The sequence below is a fragment of the Eretmochelys imbricata genome, chromosome 13 (genome assembly GCF_965152235.1).
Source record: "Eretmochelys imbricata isolate rEreImb1 chromosome 13, rEreImb1.hap1, whole genome shotgun sequence".
Lineage (NCBI taxonomy): Eukaryota > Metazoa > Chordata > Testudines > Cheloniidae > Eretmochelys > Eretmochelys imbricata.
The window spans coordinates 43,747,843-43,772,954 of NC_135584.1; the positions used below are offsets into that span (position 1 = coordinate 43,747,843).

Here is a 25,112-nt window from a genome sequence, read left to right on the forward strand (position 1 = left end):
AATAAAATCACTTTTAACTTATTAATTAACCCAGAGTATGTATTTATACCTGGGGGGACAAACAGCTGTGCATATCTCTCTATCAGTGTTATAGAGGGCAAACAATTTATGAGTTTACCCTGTATAAGCTTTATACAGGGTAAAACAGATTTATTTCGGGTTTGGACCCCATTGGGAGTTGGGTACCTGAGTGTTGGAGACAGGAGCACTTCTTAAGCTGTTTTCAGTTAAGGCTGCAGCTTGTCGGGGACGTGGTTCAGACTTGGATCTGTCTTTGCAGCAGGCAAGTGTGTCTGGCACAACCAGGCAAGGCACTGAAGTCCCAAGTTGCCAGGGAAAACGGGCTTAGAGATAGTCCCAGCACATCAGGTGGCAGTTCCCAAGGTGGTTTCTGTGACCCAACCCATCACAATCCTGACCCAGTGAGAGGTGACTGACGGAAGCATTTGAGCTAAGGGAGCACTGTGAGCATACAACAAAGGGGGTAGAGGTGCAATTAACACTGGAACTGTGACACTCAAAATCATCTATTCTGGACTTAAAGTCTATGAAAACATTATCTGTTTCTTACCTTGGCCTTCCTCCCCACCAAACCTCCTCCACTAGGTTCCATTATTATCTGCCAGCTACCCTGGAAGGTCTTCTGGGGAGGAGCCGTCTCTCACTGTGTGTCTGTGATGCACAGTGGGGTCCTAATCTCAGTCACTGTGTGTCTATGATACACCTGGCACAGTGGGGTCCCTAGCTCAATCATTGTGTGACTCTGAAGTGCCTTACATGTTGGAGGTCAGTTTCTGTATATTTAGGCAGCATCTGCCACAAAGGGGTCCCGATCTCCATTCCTGTGTGTCTGTGCGGTGCTTGGCACAGTGGGGTCCCAGTCTCAGTTCCTGTGCATTTGTGCAGTGCCCAGCACTGCGGTGTCCTGATCTCTGTTGCTCTGTATGTCTGAGCAGTGTCCAGAAGAGTGGGGTCCCCAACCACAGTCACTCTGGGTTTGTCTGTGCAGCGGGATCCCACCCGCTGTCATTGTTTGTGCAGTCTCTGACCCAGTGTGGTCCTGACCTGTTACTGTGTCTGTGCAGCCCCTGGGGGAACAGGGCTCCATTCCCAGCTGGGCCTCCAGGTGCAACCACCATGCACACAATAAGTATTAGTGAGATCTGTCAGGCTGATCCAGACCTGGGAGCACTGGACAGACTCGTTCAGGGAGCCTTTCACCTCTAGGTCTCCAAGCTGCACTGCCCACCTCGAGAGCAGCCAAAAGCCATTGCAACCCAATAGAAGTGCAGCTACCCATTTCCACCCTCTCAGGATCTGGGCCAGGGTTCTTCAGAAACAACAGAGACATTTCCACCTGCAAGGTGTGCCCGTGCGGTCACAGCACTGTGTCGTGTTACAGGAGTGCTCTGGAAAGGAGACAAGCCTCCATGAGTGCATGGCTTGTTAGCAGCGAAGCTGCGGGTATGTGACACTCTGGAACATGTAGTGAAGTTCCTGGATTTCATAGGAGCAATGGAAGTTGTTGTTGTGCAAATGGTTTATTATGGGTGTGACGTTGCACTCTATATGATTTTATGAAAATATGCTAATGAGTGTGAATATAATGTAACTGGAATATGCTTCATGCAAAAGCTCTCTTGTAAGGCATCATTACAAAGCTGATAATCTACTGAGTGTGGTCATCCTGTTTGTATAAAGGTGTCACTCTTGTAACTGAAACTATAAATATGAAATATAACTCTGAGGGCCTATTGTAATTATGCAAAGTGTGGGCCATTAATGGTGGTTGGGAATCTTGATGGCTCCCATCAACCAGGACAATTGACTGTGGATGGCTCTGTTCGCAGGCAGGCCTTCCTGTGAGTCAGGCCAGGAGGAATGAAGGCTTGGAGTCTCACAGGAAATGTGACCATATCACCTGGTACTGAAATCCATCTTAGTCTTTAAGGTGCCACCAGACTCCTTGTTGTTTTTGTGGATACAGACTAACACGGCTACCCCCTGATACTTGACATCTTAAACCTTGTGCTTTTCCATTTGAGGGGGGACCCAGAGAAACAAAAGATTCCCGCCTTGTGCCAAAGCCATATAAGGAGGTGGAACAGAACAAAAGAGGCAGCCATCATGAGGAATCCGCTAGCTACCACCTGAGCTGGAACAAGGGCTGTACTAGGGGAAAGGATTGGGCCCAGACTAGGAAGGTGTCCAGTCAGTGAAAAAAATTATTGAAACGTCTCTTAGGGTGAGATTTTATCTGTATTCAGCTTTATTTTATCTGTATTCAATCAGCTGTACTAGCCTTAGATGTGCATGTTTTATTTTATTTTGCTTAGTAATTCACTTTGTTCTGTTGGTTACTACTTGGAACCACTTAAATCCTACTTTTTGTATTTAATAAAATCACTTTTTTACTTATTAATTAACCCAGAGTCTGTATTAATACTGGGGGGAGGGCAAACAGCTGTGCATATCTCTCTGTCAGTGTTATAGAGGGCAAACAATTCATGAGTTTACCCTGTATAAGCTTTACACAGGGTAAAACAGATTTATTTCGGGTTTGGACCCTATTGGGAGTTGGACATCTGAGTGTTAAAGACAGGAACACTTCTTAAGTTGCTTTCGGTTAAGTCTGCAGCTTTGGGGCCCGTGGTTCAGACCCTGGGTCTGGCTCAGCGAGACAGGGTGCTGGAGTCTCAAGCTTGCAGGGAAAGCAGGGGCAGAAGTAGTCTTGGCACATCAGTTGGCAGCTCCCAGGGGGTTTCTGTGACCCAACCCGTCACAGTGGGTCACCTGCAACTCAAGAGATTTGGGGGTTCGAGATCTGCCCAGACACTGCGTGAGTCACCTATGCTGGAAAGGTCAAAGGAGGCAACTAAGTCTGTTGGGCCCCTATGAAAATTCCTGACAATCTCTGTGGCCCTCAGCCTGTGAAATGGGCTAACCCTTCCCTCTCTGACACGAGGGAGGAGAGATTTACTGGTGTAAGTGAGGGGCCATAGAGGGACCCAGGGCAATGCAAGCACTCAGGTAGAAATTGTATTCTTCAGAGTCTTCTCACTCTTCCCCTAACACTCCACTTAGTTCAGCCAGATGCCAGGAAAACAAACCTTTGGCGTACAGCTGGTGGGGCATTTTCTGGTGTTTGGTGTGGGGTTTTCTTTGTTTGTTTTTGTTTGTGGATTTTTGGTTGGATAATGTCTATTTTGCAAAACCAGAACTGCTCCTGAAACAGTGTTGGGCTCACTGAAACACCTGACTCAAATAAAAATCTTCAAGATTGTAGAAACACCCTGTTTCAATGTTGTCAGCCCAAAAAGTTGGGGCGAGGGGTTGAGTCAAAACAATGCCTTGTTTAGAATTGTTAAAAAAGGGGAAAGGTCAGTATTGACTAAAACACTTTTAAATGATTAATACGAAACATTTATTTACCCAAAGTGAACTTTTTTTTAGATTTTTTAAGAAACACTTTGGAGATTTTGCTTTTTCCGTTCTGAAAAATTTCAAAATGCCAGAAATTCTCCTGGGATGGAAAACCTTTTTCCCACCTAGACCTGCTTTGAAAGCAAACCCACCATTGTGTAGTCCGATAGACATGCAGCCAAGAGTCAAAGTGAATGAGCTCGGTGTAAAAAGACATGAGGATATTAACGCTCCTGATGCTTTGGTGAGTCATGCCAGCTGGGGATACGGCTGCTTTACATTAGAGCTGCCTCTATAACTAGAGTGTAATTAACTGTCCAAGTGAGAGTGTAGACAGGAAATGAAGGTTAAAACATCTACTTTGATCAAAATGTGCCATGAGCTCTCCAGTGACCATGATGATGACCCCAAGCGCTGGGTTCTCATCTGGGCTCATGCTGACTCTCAGGAGACAGCATCCCCTACAGCATCATGCCCCCAGCTGCCATGCTGGGACATTGGGTCCAAAACTGACTCAGAGGATGTGTCTACACTGGGATAAAAGACCGGTGGCTGGCCTGGGTCAGCTGACTCAGGCTGCCGGGGTAAATATCGCTGTGTACATGCTCAGACTGGAGCCAAGTTGAGAAATCTACTGAGCGAATGTTTTTGTGTTGTTGGGTTTTTTTAGCCCCAGAGCCCTGCAAGCCCAAGTCAGCTGACCCGAGCCAGCTGCAGGTTTTTGATCCCTGTTCAGACATAACCAGAGAAAACCGGGCCCCACCCCTTTCCCTGCAGCACAGCGCCCCTAGAACTTTGCTGGGACATTGGAGTCAGCACTCACACCAAGGGAAGAGACACTCACTCCACTCTGTGCAAAGCAGCAACCCCTTGCTGAGCCCTGGGCTCAGGCCTGGCTCAGAGCGTTGTGTGTGTGGAATATCAGTGAGAGCAGTTTTCTATAAGAATTATTGCATTAAATTAAGCAAAGGCAGGACCTTTGGTGTAACCATCATCATCAACACAAGGTGCGTTCTGCAGTCCAGCCTAGCCAGGCCCACAGACTCTCCTCACTAATGAAATACACAGGTCTTCTTCACTGTGCCCAAACACTTCTAATAATGCCCACTGGAGTTTCCCAGTAGTGGTCGGAGGGCATCATTATATGTACTTATAAATACAGCGAACGTCAACAGTTTAATATTGGCTCAGCCGTGAGTGATCCCGAAGGAGAGAAATACACAAGGGGAGAAGAGAGGAGAGAACAAGGAGGAGCAGAGAGAAGGTTATAAGAAACTGCAGAGAGAAAGGACAAGTCAGAGCTGAAGGAGAAACTAAACAGAGCAGAGAAACGATTGCTAGAAACAGAGAAACTGCCTGATCAGATCAGTGCCGGGGCCCCTCCAGCCTGGTCTCCCGCTGTGGCTGGTACCAATTACTTAGGAGGCAGATGCAAGGAGCCTGCAGCGGGCAGCTCTGGCGTAATCCTCTGTAGGGACGATGACCCTGCGCCCCGGCCAGTTTGAGGCTGGCTTCACGTTCGAATCGACCCCAGCTCCTGTGTGAAGTGTCTGGTTGGAGGGATTTAACGAGGTAAAGGGACAGCCGAGAGAGCACCAGTGAGAGCGGCGCAGAGCGCTGGCTGCAGCGTCCCACTGAGCGCACGGCCAGGTACCGTACACAGCTCTACACAGTCATACAGAGGGAGACTTTAAGACTGGAAGAGGCCAGGATGATCCTGGGTACGAAAAGCATAGAATTTCACCCAGTTACCCCTGCACCAAGCCCAGCAACTCCTGCCTGACTAAAGGCCCTCCTCCACAGAGGCAGGCACGCTTCCACAAAGGCAAGTGCTCTTGTCTTGAAGACAGCGAGAGACAGAGAATCTGCCACTTCCCCTGAGACCTTGTTCCAAGGGTTAATCACCCTCGTGGCTAACCATGCATGCTTTGTTTCCCATTTGAATTTGTCTGTATTTTGCTCTGGGCTTCTATCCCCAGCTCCAAGAGAGGAGTGAGGTCTAGTAGGTTAAAACAGAGGAGGCTGGGAGTCAGGACTTCTGGGGAGTGGGGTTCAGTGGGTTGGAGCAGGAAGGTGCGGAGCCAGGACACCTGGGGTTGATTCTGAGCCCTGTACATGAGTGTTATTCTGAAAGCCCATGCAGAAATCACCCATTTCACTTTTTGTTCATTATAAACACTGCAGGTTCACTCACAGGAACACAAACAGAGTGAATGGAGTGTGGGAATAGATCCCAGCTCACCCATTTCATCCTGGTGGGGATCCCATACCCCCCAGAGCTGCGGGTGCCCTTGTTCCTCTTCTTCCTCCTCATCTACCTATTGACACTATGCGGGAACCTGCTCATCCTGCTGGCGGTGGCCCGGGAGTGCCGGCTGCACAAGCCCATGTACTGGTTTCTCTGCCACTTGTCCTTCCTGGACATGACGGTCTCCTCGGTGGTGGTGCCCAAGGTGGTGGCCGGCTTCCTGCCGGGCGGCGGGGCCATCTCCTTCCATGGCTGCATGGCCCAGCTCTTCTTCTTCCACTTCCTTGGCTGCACCGAGTGCTTCCTCTACACGGTCATGGCCTACGACCGCTTCCTGGCCATCTGCAAGCCACTGCGCTACAGCGTCATTATGAATCGCAGAGCCTGCCTGTGCCTGGCAGTGGGGACCTGGCTAGGGGGCTCCCTGCACTCGTTCATAGAGACTGCACTCACCTTCCGCCTGCGCTATGGCCGGGGCACCCAGGTAGGCTACATCTGTTGCGATATCCCAGCTGTGCTGAAGCTGGCCTGTGGGGATACGGCACTCAATGAGCTGGTGACATTCATCGACGTGGGATTCGTGGCCATGACCTGCTTCCTGCTGATCCTGACTTCCTACATCTACATCATCTCGGCCATCCTGAGGATCCGCTCCAATGAGGGTAGACGTCGGGCCTTCTCCACCTGTGCAGCACATATCACCGTGGTGGTGACCTACTATGTGCCCGTGGTCTTCATCTACCTGAGGCCAGGTTCCCAGCACCCCATGGACAGGGTGGTGGCTGTATTCTACACCACAGTAACCCCGCTCCTCAACCCCCTCATCTACACACTGAGGAACAAGGAGATGAAAGCTGCCCTCATGAGACTGGGGGGCAGAAAACTGCCAGGGCCTGAGCCATGATTATCCTGCGGCCAGCAGGAGCTGCCTGAGAACTGGACAGGGAGAGAGGGACTTGGAGATGAGCATCAGGACTCCTAGGTTATGTCCCTGGCTCTGGGAGGGGAGTGGGGTCTAACAATTGAACTCCAGGTTCCTGGGATCTATTGGAATTTGTTCCAATGCTCTCATGGCTAGAGATGCCTAGATTGGCACTAGGGATTCTTGGGTTGCATTTCTGTTTCTTGGAAGGGAGTCATGTCTCGTGGTAAGAGCAGGGTGGTCTGGGAGTCAGGACTGCTGGGTTCTATTTCCAGCTCTGCCACAGACTCCCTGTATGACCTTGGGCAAGTCCCTTGGCATCGGTTTCCCCATGCAGGTCATTTCCCTACTGCACGACACCCAGGGTTGTGAGGCTAAAGTCATTACTGACTGGGAGGAGTATGAGGAGGGGTTCAGTCATGGGAGCCAGAGAAATAGGCTTTCTAACCACTGCATGGGGTCTGCTTCTGACAATGGGAGGTGATGGAATGGGCAGCTTGGGGTTAGGAGCTGTGTTGCTGTTCTGTGTTTGTACATCACCTGGCACACTGGGGTCCTGGTCCATGAGTATGGCTCTGACATACTAATCCAAGAGGGAGAAGGGAAAACAACAGAATCTCAGGCTCATCTAATAAGGGGTCCTGGGGCAGAATCCGAGGTGTTTGACTTGTTTTAGGGACACAGGAATGGCCAAACAGCATCAGAACATTGTTCCACACATTCCTGTCAAAGCTCTTCCACTCTTAAAATAAAATGACGTCTGTCACCACATGGTCTTATTTTTGTAAACCCCATCCCCGCCCCCAGTATGCCACATACATTTGTTGTGTCTTATCTCAGGTTAGAATGTCCTGTCCTCAGGGCCCACGCAGTCTCTCTCTGTGCAACACATAGCACAAGGGGGCCCATAGGCACGTCAGTGCTACGAAAAATAACCCCCAACGATTCCCAAAGAGGGACGGGTCTGTGGTGAAGGCACTGGAGTGGGACTTCAGACAGCCTGTGTTACTTGCTCTGTGCATGCCTTGGTTTCCCATCTGTAAAATGGGGCTAGGGCCACTTCCTTAAGGCTGTTTAGATTATAAACTCTTTAGGACAAGGACTGACACTGCACAGTGCCTGCCAGAATGGAGCCAGACCACTAGGCCATGTGGCCAAAGCTGTATGTAGTGAGATTCCTAAACTGTTCTGGCCCAGCAGTATTACTTTCCTTGGTGCCCAGTTCATTGTGGGTTGATGTAAGCAATAGCACTTTTTCAGTAGTAGAGGTTCACATTCCCGTCTAGTGGGTGATGTTTACCCCTGTGCAGTGTTAGGGGGCGTATTCCTTCACCCGCTCACTTCCCTGGTCCTTCTGGCATGCACAGAGAGCAACAATACCCGAAGTACAAAGGTGCAAACAATTCAATGTTTATTGGGGTGAACTTCCAGCAAGCATGATTCCAGTTTCCTTCCTTAGTGTCCCCCTTCCCAGCTCTGACACCACAGAGCCTTACACCTGTTTCCCTGTTCCCATTCCTCCCCTTAGCAAAACATGATTCCAATTCCCCCCCCCCATTCCCTGTTCCCATTTCCCCCACTTACTGCCTGATTGACTGCAGACTATATAGTAAAACTTGAGTTCTGCTTAGCTATACCTTAACCAATCATTTTCCTGAAATTTTATTAACCAATCCTAACATATTGTAACATGATTATGTAACCAATTATATCCCACCACCTTAATTAGTTTACACCCAGCAAAAGTAATTACACAGCAGACAGAAACAATCCCAGAACCAGACAGAGATTATACAGACAAACAATAGGGAAATGAAAAGGAGTACTTGTGGCACCTTAGAGACTAACCAATTTATTTGAGCATGAGCTTTCGTGAGCTACAGCTCACTTCATCGGATGCATACCGAAGTGAGCTGTAGCTCATGAAAGCTCATGCTCAAATAAATTGGTTAGTCTCTAAGGTGCCACAAGTACTCCTTTTCTTTTTGCGAATACAGACTAACACGGCTGTTACTCTGAAACCTGTCAATAGGGAAATGGGGACTACAGTGATAGAACAAACACAGAAATGAGGATTTCACATCCCAGCTATTGATAAGTGAGTTCTTGCCAGACAGGATGTTATCAAACTAAGTTTCCTTTTACATCTTCTAGGCACTTCCCTTTCTCTGGAGGCGATAGGCATTATCAGGACAGGATTGTATCCTAGCAGCCCAATAGCACCTTATTTCAATGTGACTAGTTTGGGATGTGAGGCTCTGACCATTTGCTTCCCAGCTTATGGCTGCCTCTGCTGCTTAGCCAGAGGCCTTAGCCTAAGACCAGGGCCTCAGACTGTCACAGTAAGACACCAGCAGACAGTGATTTTGATTCTTTCTTTTATACCTCTAGAACTAGCTAAGTGATAAGAATACCACCTAAATTCTTAGAGTATAGGCCTTTACAGACAGGTCTGAATATCTATATCCTAACACGCAGGTCCATTGAAAACCCAATTTTCCACCAAGGAAAAGCTTCAAAGGAAAATTTACTATTCGTCCTTAATGATGATGATGATGACTGGCTTTTATATAACTCAAGACGTTCTCATTATCCGGATCAATCTCTGATCCTTGTTTGAAATCTACTAAGCTCTTGGCCTCAATAATAACATGTACTGATGAGTTTGTCAGGCTAATTGTGCAAGTCTAAAATGGTTTAGGACGGAAGTTGGTATAGAACCGGTGAGCTGACCCGCTGCACACCCAGGTTCATCTCACACTTTTGCTTTAGGTTGGGAATTTCAAAAGCACTTCACAGGAGCTAGGTGTCTAACTGACATAAACTTTTAACTTCCTTTGGAAATTCCAGCCTTAAAGTCCAGCTATTTTTCCTGTTCTCTAAAATTTCACTTGTTCTTTGTCAGTCTCATAAATGGGCCCAGCCCTCTCCAGACACTGGTTTCCGGATTTATTTTTAATTTGAACAACTAGAAAAAGCACAGAAAACTTAATGACCAGTTCCAATGACACAACTGCTTGGGGCAGGAAACAAGAAAAAAATTCCCCTTTTATTCCCAGATTTCGGTTCTATGCATATTGCATGTTACTCAAAATTCAAGGCAACAGGCGCAGAAGACACAATACATAAGTACCACAGATCCAAAATACATTCTGTGTGATGAGTGTAGCCATTCTCACCTCGGTTAAATCTATTAGCATTTTTTCTACCTTTTTTATCTTTCTAGCTTTATCTATGTAGCGAGTAAAATTTTCAAAACCTCCTAATTAACTTAGGAGAGTAAGTCCCATTTTCACAAGCCATTCAGGAGCCCAGTTCTCACTGAAATTCAATTAGAAATGGCCAGATTTCCAAAGGTTTATCACCACCTAAAGATGCAGATAGGCACGTAGTGGGATTTTCAAATGGACCTTGGTGTTTAGGCCCAGCCTTTAGTCACAGTTCAGAGCAACTGCACCTGTATTTCCCCTTAGTGGTCCAGCAGGAGCAACTCTCTCAGGCTTCCAGCTCCCTAGCTATTGGGTGGAGACCCACATCTCCCTCCCTCCTCAATGGGGCCTTTCCAGGCTGAGCAGTTCCTCTCACTGCATTATTCCCTCAAAAGCCAGCCAACCTAAGCAGCCTGACTTTGCTTCCCTGCCCCCCCACCAGGGGTGGTGCACAGTGTAATTGCCTCAGCTTTAAGTTCACACAGTTCTTGCTAAGTAAGCGTATTTTATTTTTAAGGTAAAAACAATAAAGAAAAAACATTAAAAAATATGCTCTTAAGCAAAATAAGCAGTCATGGGATAAGAGGGAAGATTCTCTCAAGGATTGGTAACTGGTTAAAAGATAGGTAACAAAGGGTAGGAATAAATTATCAGTTCTCAGAATAGAGAGAGGTAAATAGTGGTGTCCCCCAGGGGTCTGTACTGGGCCCAGTCATATTTAACATATTCATAAACAATCTGGAAAAAGGGATAAACAGTGAGGTGGCAAAATTTGCAGATGATACAAAACTACTCAAGATAGTTAAGTCCCAGGCAGACTGCGAAGAGTTACAAAAGGATCTCACCAAACTGGGTGACTGGGCAACAAAATGGCAGATGAAATTTAATGTTGATAAATGCAAAGTAATACACATTGGAAAAGATAATCCTAACTATACATATACAATGATGGGGTCTAAATTAGCTGTTACCACTCAAGAAAGAGTTCTTGGAGTCATTGCGGATAGTTCTTGGAATTCATCCACTCAATGTGCAGTGGCAGTCAAGAAAGCAAACAGAATGTTGGGAATCATCAAGAAAGGAATAGATAATAAGACAGAAAATATCGTATTGCCTCTATATAAATCCATGGTACACCCACACCTTGAATACTGCATTCAGATGTGGTCGCCCCATCTCAAAAAAGATCTATTGGAATTGGAAAAGGTTCAGAAAAGGGCAACAAAAATTATTAGGGGTATAGAACGGCTTCCGTATGAGGAGAGATTAATAAGACTGGGACTTTTCAGCTTGGAAAAGAGGCAACTAAGGGGGATATGATAAAGATCTATAAAATCATAAGTGGTATAGAGAAAGTAAATAAGGAAGTGTTATTTACTCCTTCTCATAATACAAGAACAAGGGGCCACCAAATGAAATTAACAGATAGCAGGTTTAAAACAAACACAAGAAAGTATTCTTTCATGCAACGCACTGTTAACCTCTGGAACTCCTTGCCAGAGGGTGTTGTGAAGGCCAGTACTATAACAGGGTTCAAAAGAGAGCTAGATAAATTCATGGAGGATAGGTCCACAGTGGCGAGTAGCCAGGAGGGCAGGGATGGTGTCCCTAGCCTCTGTTTGCCAGAAGCTGGGATTGGGTGACAGGGCATGGATCACTTGATGATAACCTGTCTGTTCACAAGAAAGAAAGGAAAGCAGCAGAATACGGACCCTGGACTTCAGAAAAGCAGACTTTGACTCCCTCAGGGAACTGATGGGCAAGATCCTCTGGGAAAATAACATGAGGGGGAAAGGAGTCCAGGAGAGCTGGCTCTATTTTAAAGAATCCTTATTGAGGTTACAGGGACAAACCATCCTGATGTGTAGAAAGAATAGTAAATATGGCAGGCAACCAGCTTGGCTTAACAGTGAAATCCTTGCTGACCTTAAACACAAAAAAGAAACTTACAAGAAGTGGAAGATTGGACAAATGACCAGGGATGAGTATAAAAATATTGCTCGGGCATGCAGGAGTGAAATCAGGAAGGCCAAATCACACCTGGAGCTGCAGCTAGCAAGAGATGTTAAGAGTAACCAGAAGGGTTTCTTCAAGTATGTTACCAATAAGAAGAAACTCAAGGAAAGTGTGGGCCCCTTACTGAATGAGGGAGGCAACCTAGTGACAGAGGATGTGGAAAAAGCTAATGTAATCAATGCTTTTTTTGCCTCTGTCTTCACAAACAAGGTCAGCTCCCAGACTGCTGCACTGGGCAGCACAGCATGGGGAGGAGGTGACCAGCCCTCTGTGGAGAAAGAAGTGGTTCGGGACTATTTAGAAAAGCTGGACGTGCACAAGTCCATGGGGCAGGACGCGTTGCATCCGAGAGTGCTAAAGGAGTTGGTGGATGTGATTGCAGAGCCATTGGCCATTATCTTTGAAAATTCATGGCGATCGGGGGAGGTCCCGGACGACTGGAAAAAGGCTAGTGTAGTGCCAATCTTTAAAAAAGGGAAGAAGGAGGATCCTGGGAACTACAGGCCAGTCAGCCTCACCTCAGTCCCTGGAAAAATCATGGAGCAGGTCCTCAAGGAATCAATTCTGAAGCACTTAGAGGAGACGAAAGTGATCAGGAACAGTCAGCATGGATTCACCAAAGGCAAGTCATGCTTGACTAATCTAATTGCCTTCTATGACGAGATAACTGGCTCTGTGGATGAAGGGAAAGCAGTGGACGTGTTGTTCCTTGACTTTAGCAAAGTTTTTGACACGATCTCCCACAGTATTCTTGCCAGCAAGTTAAAGAAGTATGGGGTGGATGAATGGACTATAAGGTGGATAGAAAGTTGGCTAGATTGTCGGGCTCAACAGGTAGTGATCAATGGCTCCATGTCTAGTTGGCAGCCGGTATCAAGTGGAGTGCCCCAAGGGTCGGTCCTGGGGTCGGTTTTGTTCACTATCTTCGTAAATGATCTTGAGGATGATGTGGATTGCACCCTCAGCAAATTTGCAGATGACACTAAACTGGGAGAAGAGGTAGATATGCTGGAGGGTAGGGATAGGATACAGAGGGACCTAGACAAATTGGAGGATTGGGCCAAAAGAAATCTGAGGAGGTTCAACAAGGACAAGTGCAGAGTCCTGCACTTAGGACGGAAGAATCCCATGCACTGCTACAGACTAGGGACCGAATGGCTTGGCAGCAGTTCTGCAGAAAAGGACCTAGGGGTTACAGTGGACGAGGAGCTGGATATGAGTCAACAGTGTGCCCTTGTTGCCAAGAAGGCCAATGTCATTTTGGGATGTATAAGTAGGGTCATTGCCAGCAGATCGAGGGACGTGATCGTTCTCCTCTATTCGACACTGGTGAGGCCTCCTCTGGAGTACTGTGTCCAGTTTTGGGCCCCACACTAAAAGAAGGATGTGGAAAAATTGGAAAGAGTCCAGCGGAGGGCAACAAAAATTATTAAGGGACTGGAACACATGAGTTATGAGGAGAGGCTGAGGGAACTGGGGATGTTTAGTCTGTGGAAGAGAAGAATGAGGGGGGATTTGATAGCTGTTTTCAACTACCTGAAAGGGGGTTCCAAAGAGGATGGCTCTAGACTGTTCTCAGTGGTTTAGCAGATGACAGAACAAGGAGTAATGGTCTCAAGTTGCAGTGGGGGAGATTTAGGTTGGATATTAGGAAAAACTTTTTCACTAGGAGGGTGGTGAAACACTGGAATGCGTTGCCTAGGGAGGTGGTGGAATCTCCTTCCTTAGAAGTTTTTAAGGTCAGGCTTGACAAAGCCCTGGCTGGGATGATTTAGTTGGTGTTGGTCCTGCTTTGAGCAGGGGGTTAAACTAGATGACCTCCTGAGGTCCCTTCCAACCCTGATATTCTATGATTCTATGATTCCCTTTGGGGCATCTGCCATTGGCCACTGTCAGAGGACAGGATACTGGGCTTGATGGACCTTTGGTCTGACGCAGTATGGCCATTCTTATGTTCTTATGTTAATAAAGTGCATAGTAATAAACTTAGCAGAGATCACCCCAGCTCCACCATGGACTCTGTCAGATGATTAGTACAGCCTCAGCTCAGAACTAGCTCCATCACAACAAGTTTAGTCCATGCTTTATGCAGGATGGGGGGGTTGATCTGGGGTTTCCAGGACCAGGTAATCAGTAGAAAATCGGTTTTGCTCCCTGGGACATAGCTTTGAAAGACCTCCCAAGTATGTCCTGGCCCCCTTCACACATACTGTCCAAAACAGTTCTTAGAAGTTCCTAACATTTCCCCAAGATTACATTAGTCAGTCTCCAAGAAAAGTTACGTTCAATCCACAATAACACATACACAATTGTATTTTTAATACAATGGACCCCAAAGGGATTAAACTTAATTCAATAAGGTTTATCCAGCAAATTGCTGTAACTGTCACACCTGGCTCTAGATAGCTAACTCTCATTGATTTCAATGAGAAAATCTTTAGAAAATGCTTCTGAAAATCCTACTTGGTGCCTAAAGATCTTTAAAAATCTGGCCTACTGTTTAGTTTTACAAAGAGGTTTAGTAAATCCCACTAGGTACATAAAGCTTCTATATAGGTCAGGTACTTAACTCCCATTGAAAGTAAGTGGCTAAACACCTTAAAAAATCTGGTCTGCAGATGCCTAAATCCCACTGCCATTCAGTCAGAATTAGACTCCTAAATACCTCCATCACTTTTGAAAATGGGAGTTAAGTCCCCAAATCACTTAGGTGGTTTTTGCAAATTTCATCACAAATCCATTGATCTTCAGGGTATGTTGAAAAGTCCAACTGTTCACCCAGGAGCTTTAGGCAACTACCTAGGTGCCTGGTGAGCTGGGGTTCATGCCAGAAGATGAAGGGAATTTTTTTCCCTTCCCTTTTACATGTTTAGAAGATGCTGCACTTCCTTCCGCAGATCTGTGTAATAAGGCTGAGATTTTCAAAGTCAGCTACAAGCTTTGGATATCAAATTCCTATTAATTTTAGTGCAGACTTATTGTGCCTATCACTTAGGCAGCTTTGAAAATATCACCCATACTGCATGTCAAAGACAGGTAGGTATTTTTAGGAGCATTTTTATGATTTGTAGAGATCCAGACTGATGGGGCTGTGTGGGGATGGGGAGAGACAGAGGTTCACAAAAGCCACGAACCAGCCATGCATATGTATTTGTCGATGTATTTCCAAGCAGACCCACATGCTACTTCTGCAGCTGCCGCAAATCAGCGTGCAGGCGTTTGACCCCCTCTCAGTAGTCTCAGAGCTGCTTTCACCCCCTAGTTCCTCAGTGTGTAGATGGCCGGCTTCAGCATGGGCGTGACCACATAGCCAAAGAGCTGCATAGGGGTCACCAGCACTGTGCTCAGCTGCGGCCGAGTGTAGACCAGGGCGCAGGGCCTGAAGAACAGCTTCACCACCGCCAGATGCGAGGCGCAAGTGGAGGCTGCTTTGCACCTCCTTTCGGCCGAGTTTATCTTCAGGATAGAATAGAAGATCCTGACGTAGGACGCGAGGATGAGGCGGAAGTAGGTCATGGGCACCACCCCAATACTGGTGAAGCTCACAGTCTCGATGACGTACGTATCCGCACAGGCCAGCTTGACCACCGGGAAGATGTCGCAGAAGAAATAGTCCACCACATTGGACCCGCAGTAGGGAGCGTGAAGGTCAGGCTGGTGAGGATGGTGGCGTGGAAGGAGCTGGTGAGCCAGGTGCCGGCGGCCAGGAGGGCGCACACCCTCCGGTTCATGATGAGCAGGTAGCGCAGCGGGTGGCAGATGGCCACGTACCGGTCGTAGGCCATGGCCGTGTAGAGCAGGCACTCAGTGCTGCCCAGGAAGTGCCAGAAGAAGACCTGGGACATGCACCCGCCCAGAGAGATGGTTCTACTCTTGGCCCAGAGGTTGGCCAGCAATTTAGGGGTGCTGATGGACGAGAATCCAAGGTCCACAATAGAGAGATTGCAGAGGAAGAAATACATGGGGGCGTGCAGGCAGGCATCGGCAAGGATGGCTGAGAAGATGAGCAGGTTGCCCAGCAGGGTGCAGAGGTAGAAGGCTAAGAAGGTGACGAAGAGGATGGTCTGGAGGCCATCGGTGTTGGAAATCCCTAAGAGGATGAAAAGAGTCACCACAGTGTGGTTGACCTGCCCCACATGGGACTCATTCCTGGGGTAGGGGAGAGAAATAATGCCATTGAGTTACTGAAACCAAAAGACCTGTCATCCTAGAGCTGCAATGCTCACCCTTCCTTCCACAGCCCACATGACTCACTGTCATTAGGAGTGGTGTATATTTCTATCATTGTAATGCCACTTGGGGTCAGGGTCTCACTGTGCTGTGCTGAACATGGAAAGAGAAAATGTCTGCCTTGACGTTCTTACAGTCCAGACACAAACAGACAAAGGGGATATCTATTCTATTCTATTCCAGTTTCTTCTCTTCTCTTCTGTCCTATTCCAATTTCTTCAATTCTGTTCTGCCTAGGCCCTTTCCCCACCCTTATCCCCACAGTACCTTAGAGCCTTCCTTTTGTGGCTAACATTTCCCATGTGTGGTTTGTTCTCTCCCTCTCTCACCCTCTCCACAGAGGGATGTCTGTGTGTGCAGTGGAGCACTTTGTTTTGGTAGGGTTTTGTTCTTATAAACACACGGGCTCATACACATTTGTGTTAAGGAAGAGGAAGAGGACGGAACATACAAACAAATGAATGTGGAGAAGAAATGTCCCAGCTGTGTTAATGATGTGAATTGTTGGGGGTGGGGGGTTCACTGGGAATACAGAGAGAAGGAAAAGGAAAGAAGGAGAAGGGGAATAGCCCCAGCCAGAGGTGCTGGGGCGGGGAGGGCTGCTACACCGCCTGGCTTTATGTGGTTACCATCATATCCAGAGTTCACAGTTTGCTTCAATGGCTCTCAGCACCCACCCTGGCCACAGCTTGTCTCTGCTTGGTTGTGATCAGCAGGCTGGGCTCTGTGGATAACATGCCAGATGGATTTTTAAGGTGAGATTTGAAGGACAATAACAAAGCATTTATTTGCATTTGGCTGGGGAGGTCATCTAGTCCAACCCCCTGCTCAAAGCAAGACCAATCCCCAATTTTTGCCCCAGATTCCTAAATGGCCCCCTCAAGGATTGAGCTCACAACCCCAGGTTTAGCAGACCAATGCTCAAACCACTGAGCTATCCCTCCCCCAAGGGCTATGGCTTCTGGGGAACTCCACTGGATTCCCTGGGGCTGTTTCCCCTCTCAGCCACACACCCTGGTGTAAATCATGAGTAACTCCATTGGACTGAAGGGAGCTGTGTAGATTTCTACCAGCTGAAAATCTAACCCAGACATTGTGAGGGGGGAGGGGACGTTCATGCTTGTCTAAGCTCTCCTGCCGTGTGACACAAGGCAGAGAATTCCCCCCAGTGGTGTGAAATAAGAGTAACCTGGGCCAGAGGTTCAGCTGGAAGCCTCTGAAGCCAACAGAGCTTTGTCTTTGGTTTGTATCCCCTGCTGTTCCCCTGCCCCTTCTCTGTGTCTCTGTGCACAGGGATGTATTCGTGCCCTTGTGTGATTATGTGTGAGGGTGAAATTCACCGCTGGGCAGACAGAGGGCAGCACACATCCTGTGCACCACTCCACCTCACTTTTCACAGTACAGCAGCCCCCACCAACTCCATGAAGATCCTGGCACTGTTGTTCTGGGTGCCGCTCCGACACAGAGTCAGACAGACCCAGCCATTCAGAGTTTGCCATTTAAATAAACCAAACACAGTAAGAATTACCAGCCCCATTCTACAAGGGAGAACTGAGGCACAGAGAATTTCAGGGTTTGATTGTCGAAGGAGCCATGCTGCCAAAATTACAGGTTTCAGAGTAGCAGCTGTGTTAGTCTGTATCCACAAAAAGAAAAGGAGGACTTGTGGCACCTTAGAAACTAACAAATTTATTTGAGCATAAGCTTTCGTGAGCTACAGCTCACTTCATCGGATGCATTCAGTGGAAAATACAGTGGGGAGATTTATATACATAGAGAACATGAAACAGTGGGTGTTACCATACACACTGTAACAAGAGTGATCACTTAAGGTGAGCTATGACCAGCAGGAGAGCTGCGGGGGTGGGGGACCTTTTGTAGTGATAATCAAGATGGGCCATTTCCAGCACTTTACAAGAACGTCTGAGGAACAGTGGGGGGTGGGGGAGAAATAAACATGGGGAAATAGTTTTACTTTGTGTAATGACTCAACCACTCCCAGTCTCTATTCAAGCCTAAATTAATTGTATCCAGTTTGCAAATTAATTCCAATTCAGCAGTCTCTTGTTGGAGTCTGTTTTTGAAGTTTTTTTGTTGAAGAATTGCCACTTTTAGGTCTGTAATCGAGTGACCAGAGAGATTGACGTGTTCTCCATCTGGTTTTTGAATGTTATAATTCTTGACGTCTGATTTGTGTCCATTTATTCTTTTACGTAGAGACTGTCCAGTTTAGCCAAAGTTCAGTGGGCATTGAACACTTAATTCCTACGGGTTTGGGAAATTCTCAATCTGGTTGAGTTGTGTAAGGTCACAAAGAGAGTGTGCGGAAGAGCTGGGAATCTGTTCCAGATTTCCTGGGTTCCAGTCTGAGCATTAGCCATAAAACCCTCCTCTTGTCATCGGGATGAAAGTTTCTCTGTGTCTTTCTGGGCCTCCGGCGTGTTCTCTTACCCTCCCCTTTGCACAGTCGGTTCAGGACAAAGGGCCTTTAGAGGATTACAGCTGATTTAACTGAATCAAAGGTGTTCCTTCACGAGCCAGGTAAGTGGAATAGACACAAGCCTCGTCTTGCACCTCTACTGTGCATCTACACTAAGGGGTTAGCTACATCACTGGGAAGCTCTATAGTGTGAACAAATCCATACACCACACAGAGAGGGATGTGAGAGAAACAGGGCTGGATTAGGGGTTTTTCCAGCAATGATCTCATCCATCCATTTGCTGTAGCCCAGCACCGCAGTTTTAATAAGGCCACTTGTGATTCCTCTAATCACTATCACTTCCTGCTCCACCTCTGGTGGGCATCTTACTTGGGAGCCAGAATGAAGGGGCAGAAGCAGATGTTATAATTAATCTCTGTAGAAGTGTTATCCCCAGCCCAGTCAGAGCATCCCACGGGCTGCAATGGCCATTGGGATTAATTAAAATGTTGACGTTTCTAATGAATCCCCAGGCTGGGCTTTCTCACTGCACTGGGTACCAAGCTCAGAATTTACTCTTGTTTTGTGTCAGCTGAGTTCCGTGTGTCATTGCCACGTACCGCAGAGCCGGAACTGCATTTGACTATTTTAATTTGTATTATTGCTATAAGTATCATGTTCAATACCCATCACAGATACAGAGACACAGCACCAGCCTGAATGTGATACATATTTAATAGCTGAGAGTGACAAAGGATTTAATTATCCATATATATAACAGGTGGGGAAACTGAGGCACAATGCGATTTAGTGAGTTACTACAGGTCAAACAGAGAGTCATCTACAAAGCCTATACTTGAATCCAGATCTCCTGTGTTTCAGTCCTTTGTCTTAGCTGCAAGATAATGGTTTGCAAATAATTCCCATGGGCTTTTTAGATGTAGGTGCGATGAACTGACACAGTTCTCAGTTATAAATATTATAGCCACCTGATCTCTCTGCTTCTCCCTCTACAGTCACGCAGTGCCCATGGTTTTGAGGTAAATGGAGCTTTCCCACTGTCCAGTAGAGTCTATTGCGGATTTTAAAATCAATGTGTGTAATTTCTGCCCTGATCTTCCATTCCAGGTTCTCTTATCTCAGTCACCATAGTCTGGGTTTGTGGCTCTTTGGAAATTGATTCCCTGGACCAATGCAAAGAAACCACAGAGAAAATTCAGGATGAATCCCAGCAGTGCAAAGGGGGGCGCTGCGGTGCAGGGAGTGGTGCAGGTACCTTAGTTACTCTTCCCTCAGAGTCAGGGCTGTTTCTAGTGCTGCCATGTTTACTCCTGGGGGAATTCTGCACCACTGCACAATGCAGAATTTTGTAGAATTCCCAGTTTCCCCCACAGAATCGGGGCTGCAGAGCTGCCTGGTGCAACTAGGAGCCACTGGACTCTGTGGAGCCCAGCTCGCAGTGAGCAGAGAGCCCAGGCTGGCTGGGCTGGAGGCTGGTCACTCCTCTTGATCCCCATTCTCCTGGGGACAGGAGAGCACCTGGGAGACCTATCTCTAGCAAAGAGTGAGGAAGGGCAGGGCTGCACCGCACCGCATCCCCTGGCAGGACAATAAAGAAGCTGGGGGCAGTAAAGGCTCTGGGGGTGTGGGTGTCTGGTCCAGGGGGTGCCCCATGGCTGGGTCCTGTGAGGAGGGGGGTGTCTGGTCTAGGGGGTGTGCCGTGGCTGGGTCCTTGGGGGAGGGGAGTGCTGGTGTCTGAGCTGGGGGTTGCCCATGGCTAAGTTTTGGGGAATGGGGGTGCTCATGTCTGGGCTGGGACGTCCCCTGTTGCTGGGTTCTGGGGGGAGGGGGATGTTGGTGGCTGAGCTAGGGGGTGCCCCGTGGCTCAGTCCTCGGGGGAGGGGAGTACTGCTGTCTGGGCCGGGGGGGTGCCCTGCAGCTTGGCCCTGGTGGGATGGGAGTGCAGGTGACTGGGCTCTGGGGCCTCCACACAGCCCCCTCCAATGCCCCCCACCTGGAACTGGGTTGTTCTAGAGGTTTCTTTAACTCTCTACTTCTGGGGGAATCTTTTTTGCTGTTGTCTGTATTGCTGACATACTTGTTGACAGGTATTTTGAAATAAATTACCAAAATAATTGAAAGGAAGTGATTATATTGTGATATTTTCACAAATGAAATATGCAGATTTTTGCAGAATTTTAAACTATTATGCGCAGATTTTTTAAAATTTTTGGCACAGAATTTCCCCAGGAGTAGATGTTGGGCTCCCATGTGCTGTTCTGCAGGGAGAAGGGCCAGGAGCCTGGCTCATGGTATCTACCCCACGTTCCTTTCACGTTTTTTATTTTATTATTTTTTCATGTCAAGGCCACAAGGTTAAAACCCACATCCGAGGAGTCAGTGATAATTCTGAACAGTGCATTATCATTTCTGTTGTATGGAAGGCCTGGAGGCCCAGTTGCAAGGGATGCTGCACTGATACAGTGAGAGACAGCACCAGCCCCGAAGAGTTTACAAGGGAAATGGGTGGGAGAACAGAATAATTCTTACCACAGTCTCTCAGATGGGGAACTGAGCACCAAAGAGATGATGTCTTTTGCCTCACTTCCTGCCTAGCCCTCAGAAACTCTGGCATGAATGTATTCGCTGCCTGCCTCACCCAAACACTGGGTAATTTCATTAACTTAATGCATCACCTGAACCCTAGCATCACCCAGCTGCCCTACCTCAAACCTTTGGCCTTTTCCCTGACCCTAACACTAACCCTAGGAAAACACCAGTGCCCTCCTCCCTCACTCTGGGAAAACTCCACTGACGTCCCTCTGAACCCCAGCCCTGGAATAGCTCCTCTGACCTCCTCCCCAGTTGGGATCAGGATCTCTGGGTAAGGGGGCGCAAGCAAACAATGTGTATTTTAATGTAGCTGAACGTACGCACATACATCTAGGAACAAAGAACCTAGGTTGCACTTATAGGACTGGGGACTCTCCTGGGGAGCCATGACTCTGAAAAACATTTGGGGTCGTGGTGGAGAATCAGCTGAATGTGAGCTCCCCGTAGGACGCTGGGGCCAGAAGAGCTAATGTGACCCTGGGATGCATAAAGGAGGAATCTCAAATACAAGGAGAGAGGCGATTTTACCTCCCGTTTGGCCCTGGTGTGACCGCTGGTGGTACACTGTGTCCAGTTCTGGTGTTCACAGTTCCAGACAGGTGCTGATAAATTGGAGAGGATTCAGAGACGAGCCATGAGAATAACTGAAGGATTAGCCCTAGCAATGATGTAAGTATGGTGATTTCAAAGGAGTTCCGCCAGCAGAGAACATGAAGTGAGATTTCTAAATGCAAAAACGTGAATTGGGTTTCCAACTCTCACTCTTTCCATGGGAGTTGGGTACCTACAAGCCCTTTATGCCTTTTAAAATCTCCCCATTTCTTCCAATAATTTAATTCCCACAAGACTAAGGGAGAAGACATTCCATTTCAGCTAGAAATTATTGCTGGGCTGCCTTTAGCCACCTTTCATTCTCCTGAATGCTGCCTTGACTTCCTTATTCCTCAGTGTATAGACCACCGGGTTCAGCATCGGGGTGACCACATCACAAAAGATCTGAATGGGGGTAGCCAGCACCTTGCTCAGGGACGGCTGGGTGTAGAGGAGGGCACAGGGCCCAAAGAAGAAGCATACTACCGTCAGGTGCGATGCGCAAGTGGAGACGGCTTTCAAACCTTCCTCTGCGCTGCGCATTCTCACCACGGAGGCAGCAATCCTGACGTAGGACGCGAGGATGAGGAGGAAGCAGGTCGTGGGCACCATGCCAGTGTTGGTGAAGGTCACGGTCTCGATGACGTACGTGTCTGCACAGGCCAGCTTGACCACCGGGAAGATGTCGCAGAAGAAATAGTCCACCACATTGGACCCGCAGTAGGGCAGCGTGAAGGTCAGGCTGGTGAGGATGGTGGCGTGGAAGGAGCTGGTGAGCCAGGTGCCGGCGGCCAGGAGGGCGCACACCCTCCGGTTCATGATGAGCAGGTAGCGCAGGGGGTGGCAGATGGCCACGTACCGGTCGTAGGCCATGACGGTGTAGAGCAGGCACTCAGTGCTGCCCAGGAAGTGGTAGAAGAAGACCTGGGACATGCACCCGCCCAGAGAGATGGTTCTACTCTTGGCCCAGAGGTTGGCCAGCAATTTAGGGGTGCTGATGGAGGAAAAACCGATGTCCAGCACGGAGAGGTTGCAGAGGAAGAAATACATGGGGGTGTGCAGTCGGGGGTCAGGGAGGATGGCTAATAAGATGAGCAGGTTGCCCAGCAGGGTGCAGAGGTAGAAGGATAAGAAGGTGACAAAGAGGATGGTCTCAAGACCTTTGGTGTTGGGGATCCCTAAGAGAATGAATTCAGACACCACAGTGCAATTCTCCATTTCCATGCAAGATGGCATCATTCCTGGAGACAAAGATTATGCAACCAGATTAGCAATCTCAATAAATCATTGTTTATTTATCCCTTTGCACCCCACAAGCTTTAATCACAAAAGGTAAATCTTTCTAACCAGCCTAAGTTTGGTGAAAGTGAGTGGAAAGTCATGACTCTTATATTTGGTTGATTCTGTACAATTCTACTCGATTCTATTCAATTCTTATAGCTCATCTGTCATCGTGGCATCAGGGAGCCAAAGAAAAATTAATGAAAGCAAAGCAAATTATCATGAATTGGAACATGATCTTACCTGACTCCTAGGTGCCTTCACAATGAGTGTACAAGGCAGAAGGAAAACCTCCAAAATGCTTCAGCATGATAATGCAAATTTCTCTTCTGTATGTGTATATATATAGAGAGAAACTGTATATTGAATGGGGGAGAGAGAGTAAGTTTCAGAGAGTTTAAGTCCTGAAAGGTCCATTAGATAATCTAGTCTGACCTCCTGTACATCACAAGTTGTTAACTTCCACGATATATACCCCACACTGAACTCAATGATTTCACTTAAACCAAAGTACTTCAGTTCTCAAAAGACTAAACTTCTGTGATCTCAGGCAATGAACAGGAGAAACCAAGGAGCCCCCAATGGCTGAGGCACAGAACTGACAGAGTGAGAAACTCAGATTATCCCAGCAGGTGACCAACCCCCAGCTGCAGAAGAAAGCGAAAAAACCCCGAAGGTTGCTTCAAATTCCTTATGCACACAAAATCTGGTGATCAGTTAAACCCGAGCAAGAACCAACCAGCTCTTTCTCCCCCGTTTGCTCCACCTGTATAGATGGAATCAGATCCTCTGAACCCAAACAGCCTGAGCTCTGAGCACAGTGTATGCTGTTGGGACTTGGAGATGGTCTCTCTTAGTGACAGAGGTTACAGGCGAGACCTGCGTATTGACACAGCCACCACGGTGACACCAGAAGTGTGCGTGATCTCAAGCTGCAGGAGCATTTATGCTGTTCTTGAGCCCGGCCTTTGGGAGCTTAGCCCTTGGGCAGCTCCCTTCTCCCAGTCTGAGACCTGAGCAGAGGGAGCAATTAATCAGCTGTTTTCCAGTTACTTGTGGCACCTTTAACAAATTTATGAGAGCATAAGCTTTCGTGGGCTACAGCCCACTTCATCGCATGCATAGAATGGAACCTAGAGTAAGAAGATAGACATATATACATACAGAGAATGAGGAAGTTGCCATACAAACTGTAAGAGGCAAATTAGTTAAGATGAGCTATTATAAGCAGGAGAAAAAAACTTTTGTAGTGATAATCAAGATGGCCCATTTAGACAATGGATAAGAAAGTGTGAGGATACTTAACTTAGGGAAATAGATTCAACATGTGTAATGACCCAGCCACTCCCAGTTTCTGATCAAACCCAAGTTAATGGTATCTAGTTTGCATATTAATTCAAGCTCAGCAGTTTCTCGTTGGAGTCTGTTTTTGAAGCTTTTCTGTTGCAAAATTCATAGAATCATAGAATCATAGAATATCAGGGTTGGAAGGGACCCCTGAAGGTCATCTAGTCCAACCCCCTGCTCGAAGCAGGACCAATTCCCAGTTAAATCATCCCAGCCAGGGCTTTGTTAAGCCTGACCTTAAAAACCTCTAAGGAAGGAGATTCTACCACCTCCCTAGGTAACGCATTCCAGTGTTTCACCACCCTCTTAGTGAAAAAGTTTTTCCTAATATCCAATCTAAACCTCCCCCACTGCAACTTGAGACCATTACTCCTCGTTCTGTCATCTGCTACCATTGAGAACAGTCTAGAGCCATCCTCTTTGGAACCCCCTTTCAGGTAGTTGAAAGCAGCTATCAAATCCCCCCTCATTCTTCTCTTCTGCAGGCTAAACAATCCCAGCTCCCTCAGCCTCTCCTCATAAGTCATGTGTTCCAGTCCCCTAATCATTTTTGTTGCCCTTCGCTGGACTCTCTCCAATTTATCCACATCCTTCTTTTAGTGTGGGGCCCAAAACTGGACACAGTACTCCAGATGAGGCCTCACCAATGTTGAATAGAGGGGAACGATCACGTCCCTCGATCTGCTCGCTATGCCCCTACTTATACATCCCAAAATGACATTGGCCTTCTTGGCAACAAGGGCACACTGCTGACTCATATCCAGCTTCTCGTCCACTGTCACCCCTAGGTCCTTTTCCGCAGAACTGCTGCC

At 47.5% G+C, this 25,112-nt stretch overlaps 2 protein-coding genes and 1 pseudogene across 2 annotated transcripts; 1 reads left to right on the top strand and 2 right to left on the bottom strand.

Annotated features, from left to right (window-relative positions):
• Window positions 1–5,633: 5,633 nt before the first annotated feature.
• LOC144273315 (olfactory receptor 10G6-like) lies at window positions 5,634–6,575 on the top strand. The gene has a single exon (XM_077831777.1). The coding sequence runs from the start codon at window positions 5,637–5,639 to the stop codon at window positions 6,573–6,575; it is 939 nt and encodes a 312-aa protein (XP_077687903.1). The 5' UTR covers window positions 5,634–5,636.
• An 8,447-nt stretch (window positions 6,576–15,022) lies between these two features.
• LOC144273316 (putative olfactory receptor 10D4) lies at window positions 15,023–19,791 on the bottom strand (annotated as a pseudogene).
• A 2,187-nt stretch (window positions 19,792–21,978) lies between these two features.
• LOC144273615 (olfactory receptor 10D3-like) lies at window positions 21,979–22,896 on the bottom strand. The gene has a single exon (XM_077832284.1). It carries the CDS (start codon window positions 22,894–22,896, stop codon window positions 21,979–21,981), a length of 918 nt encoding a protein of 305 aa, XP_077688410.1.
• Window positions 22,897–25,112: the final 2,216 nt, after the last annotated feature.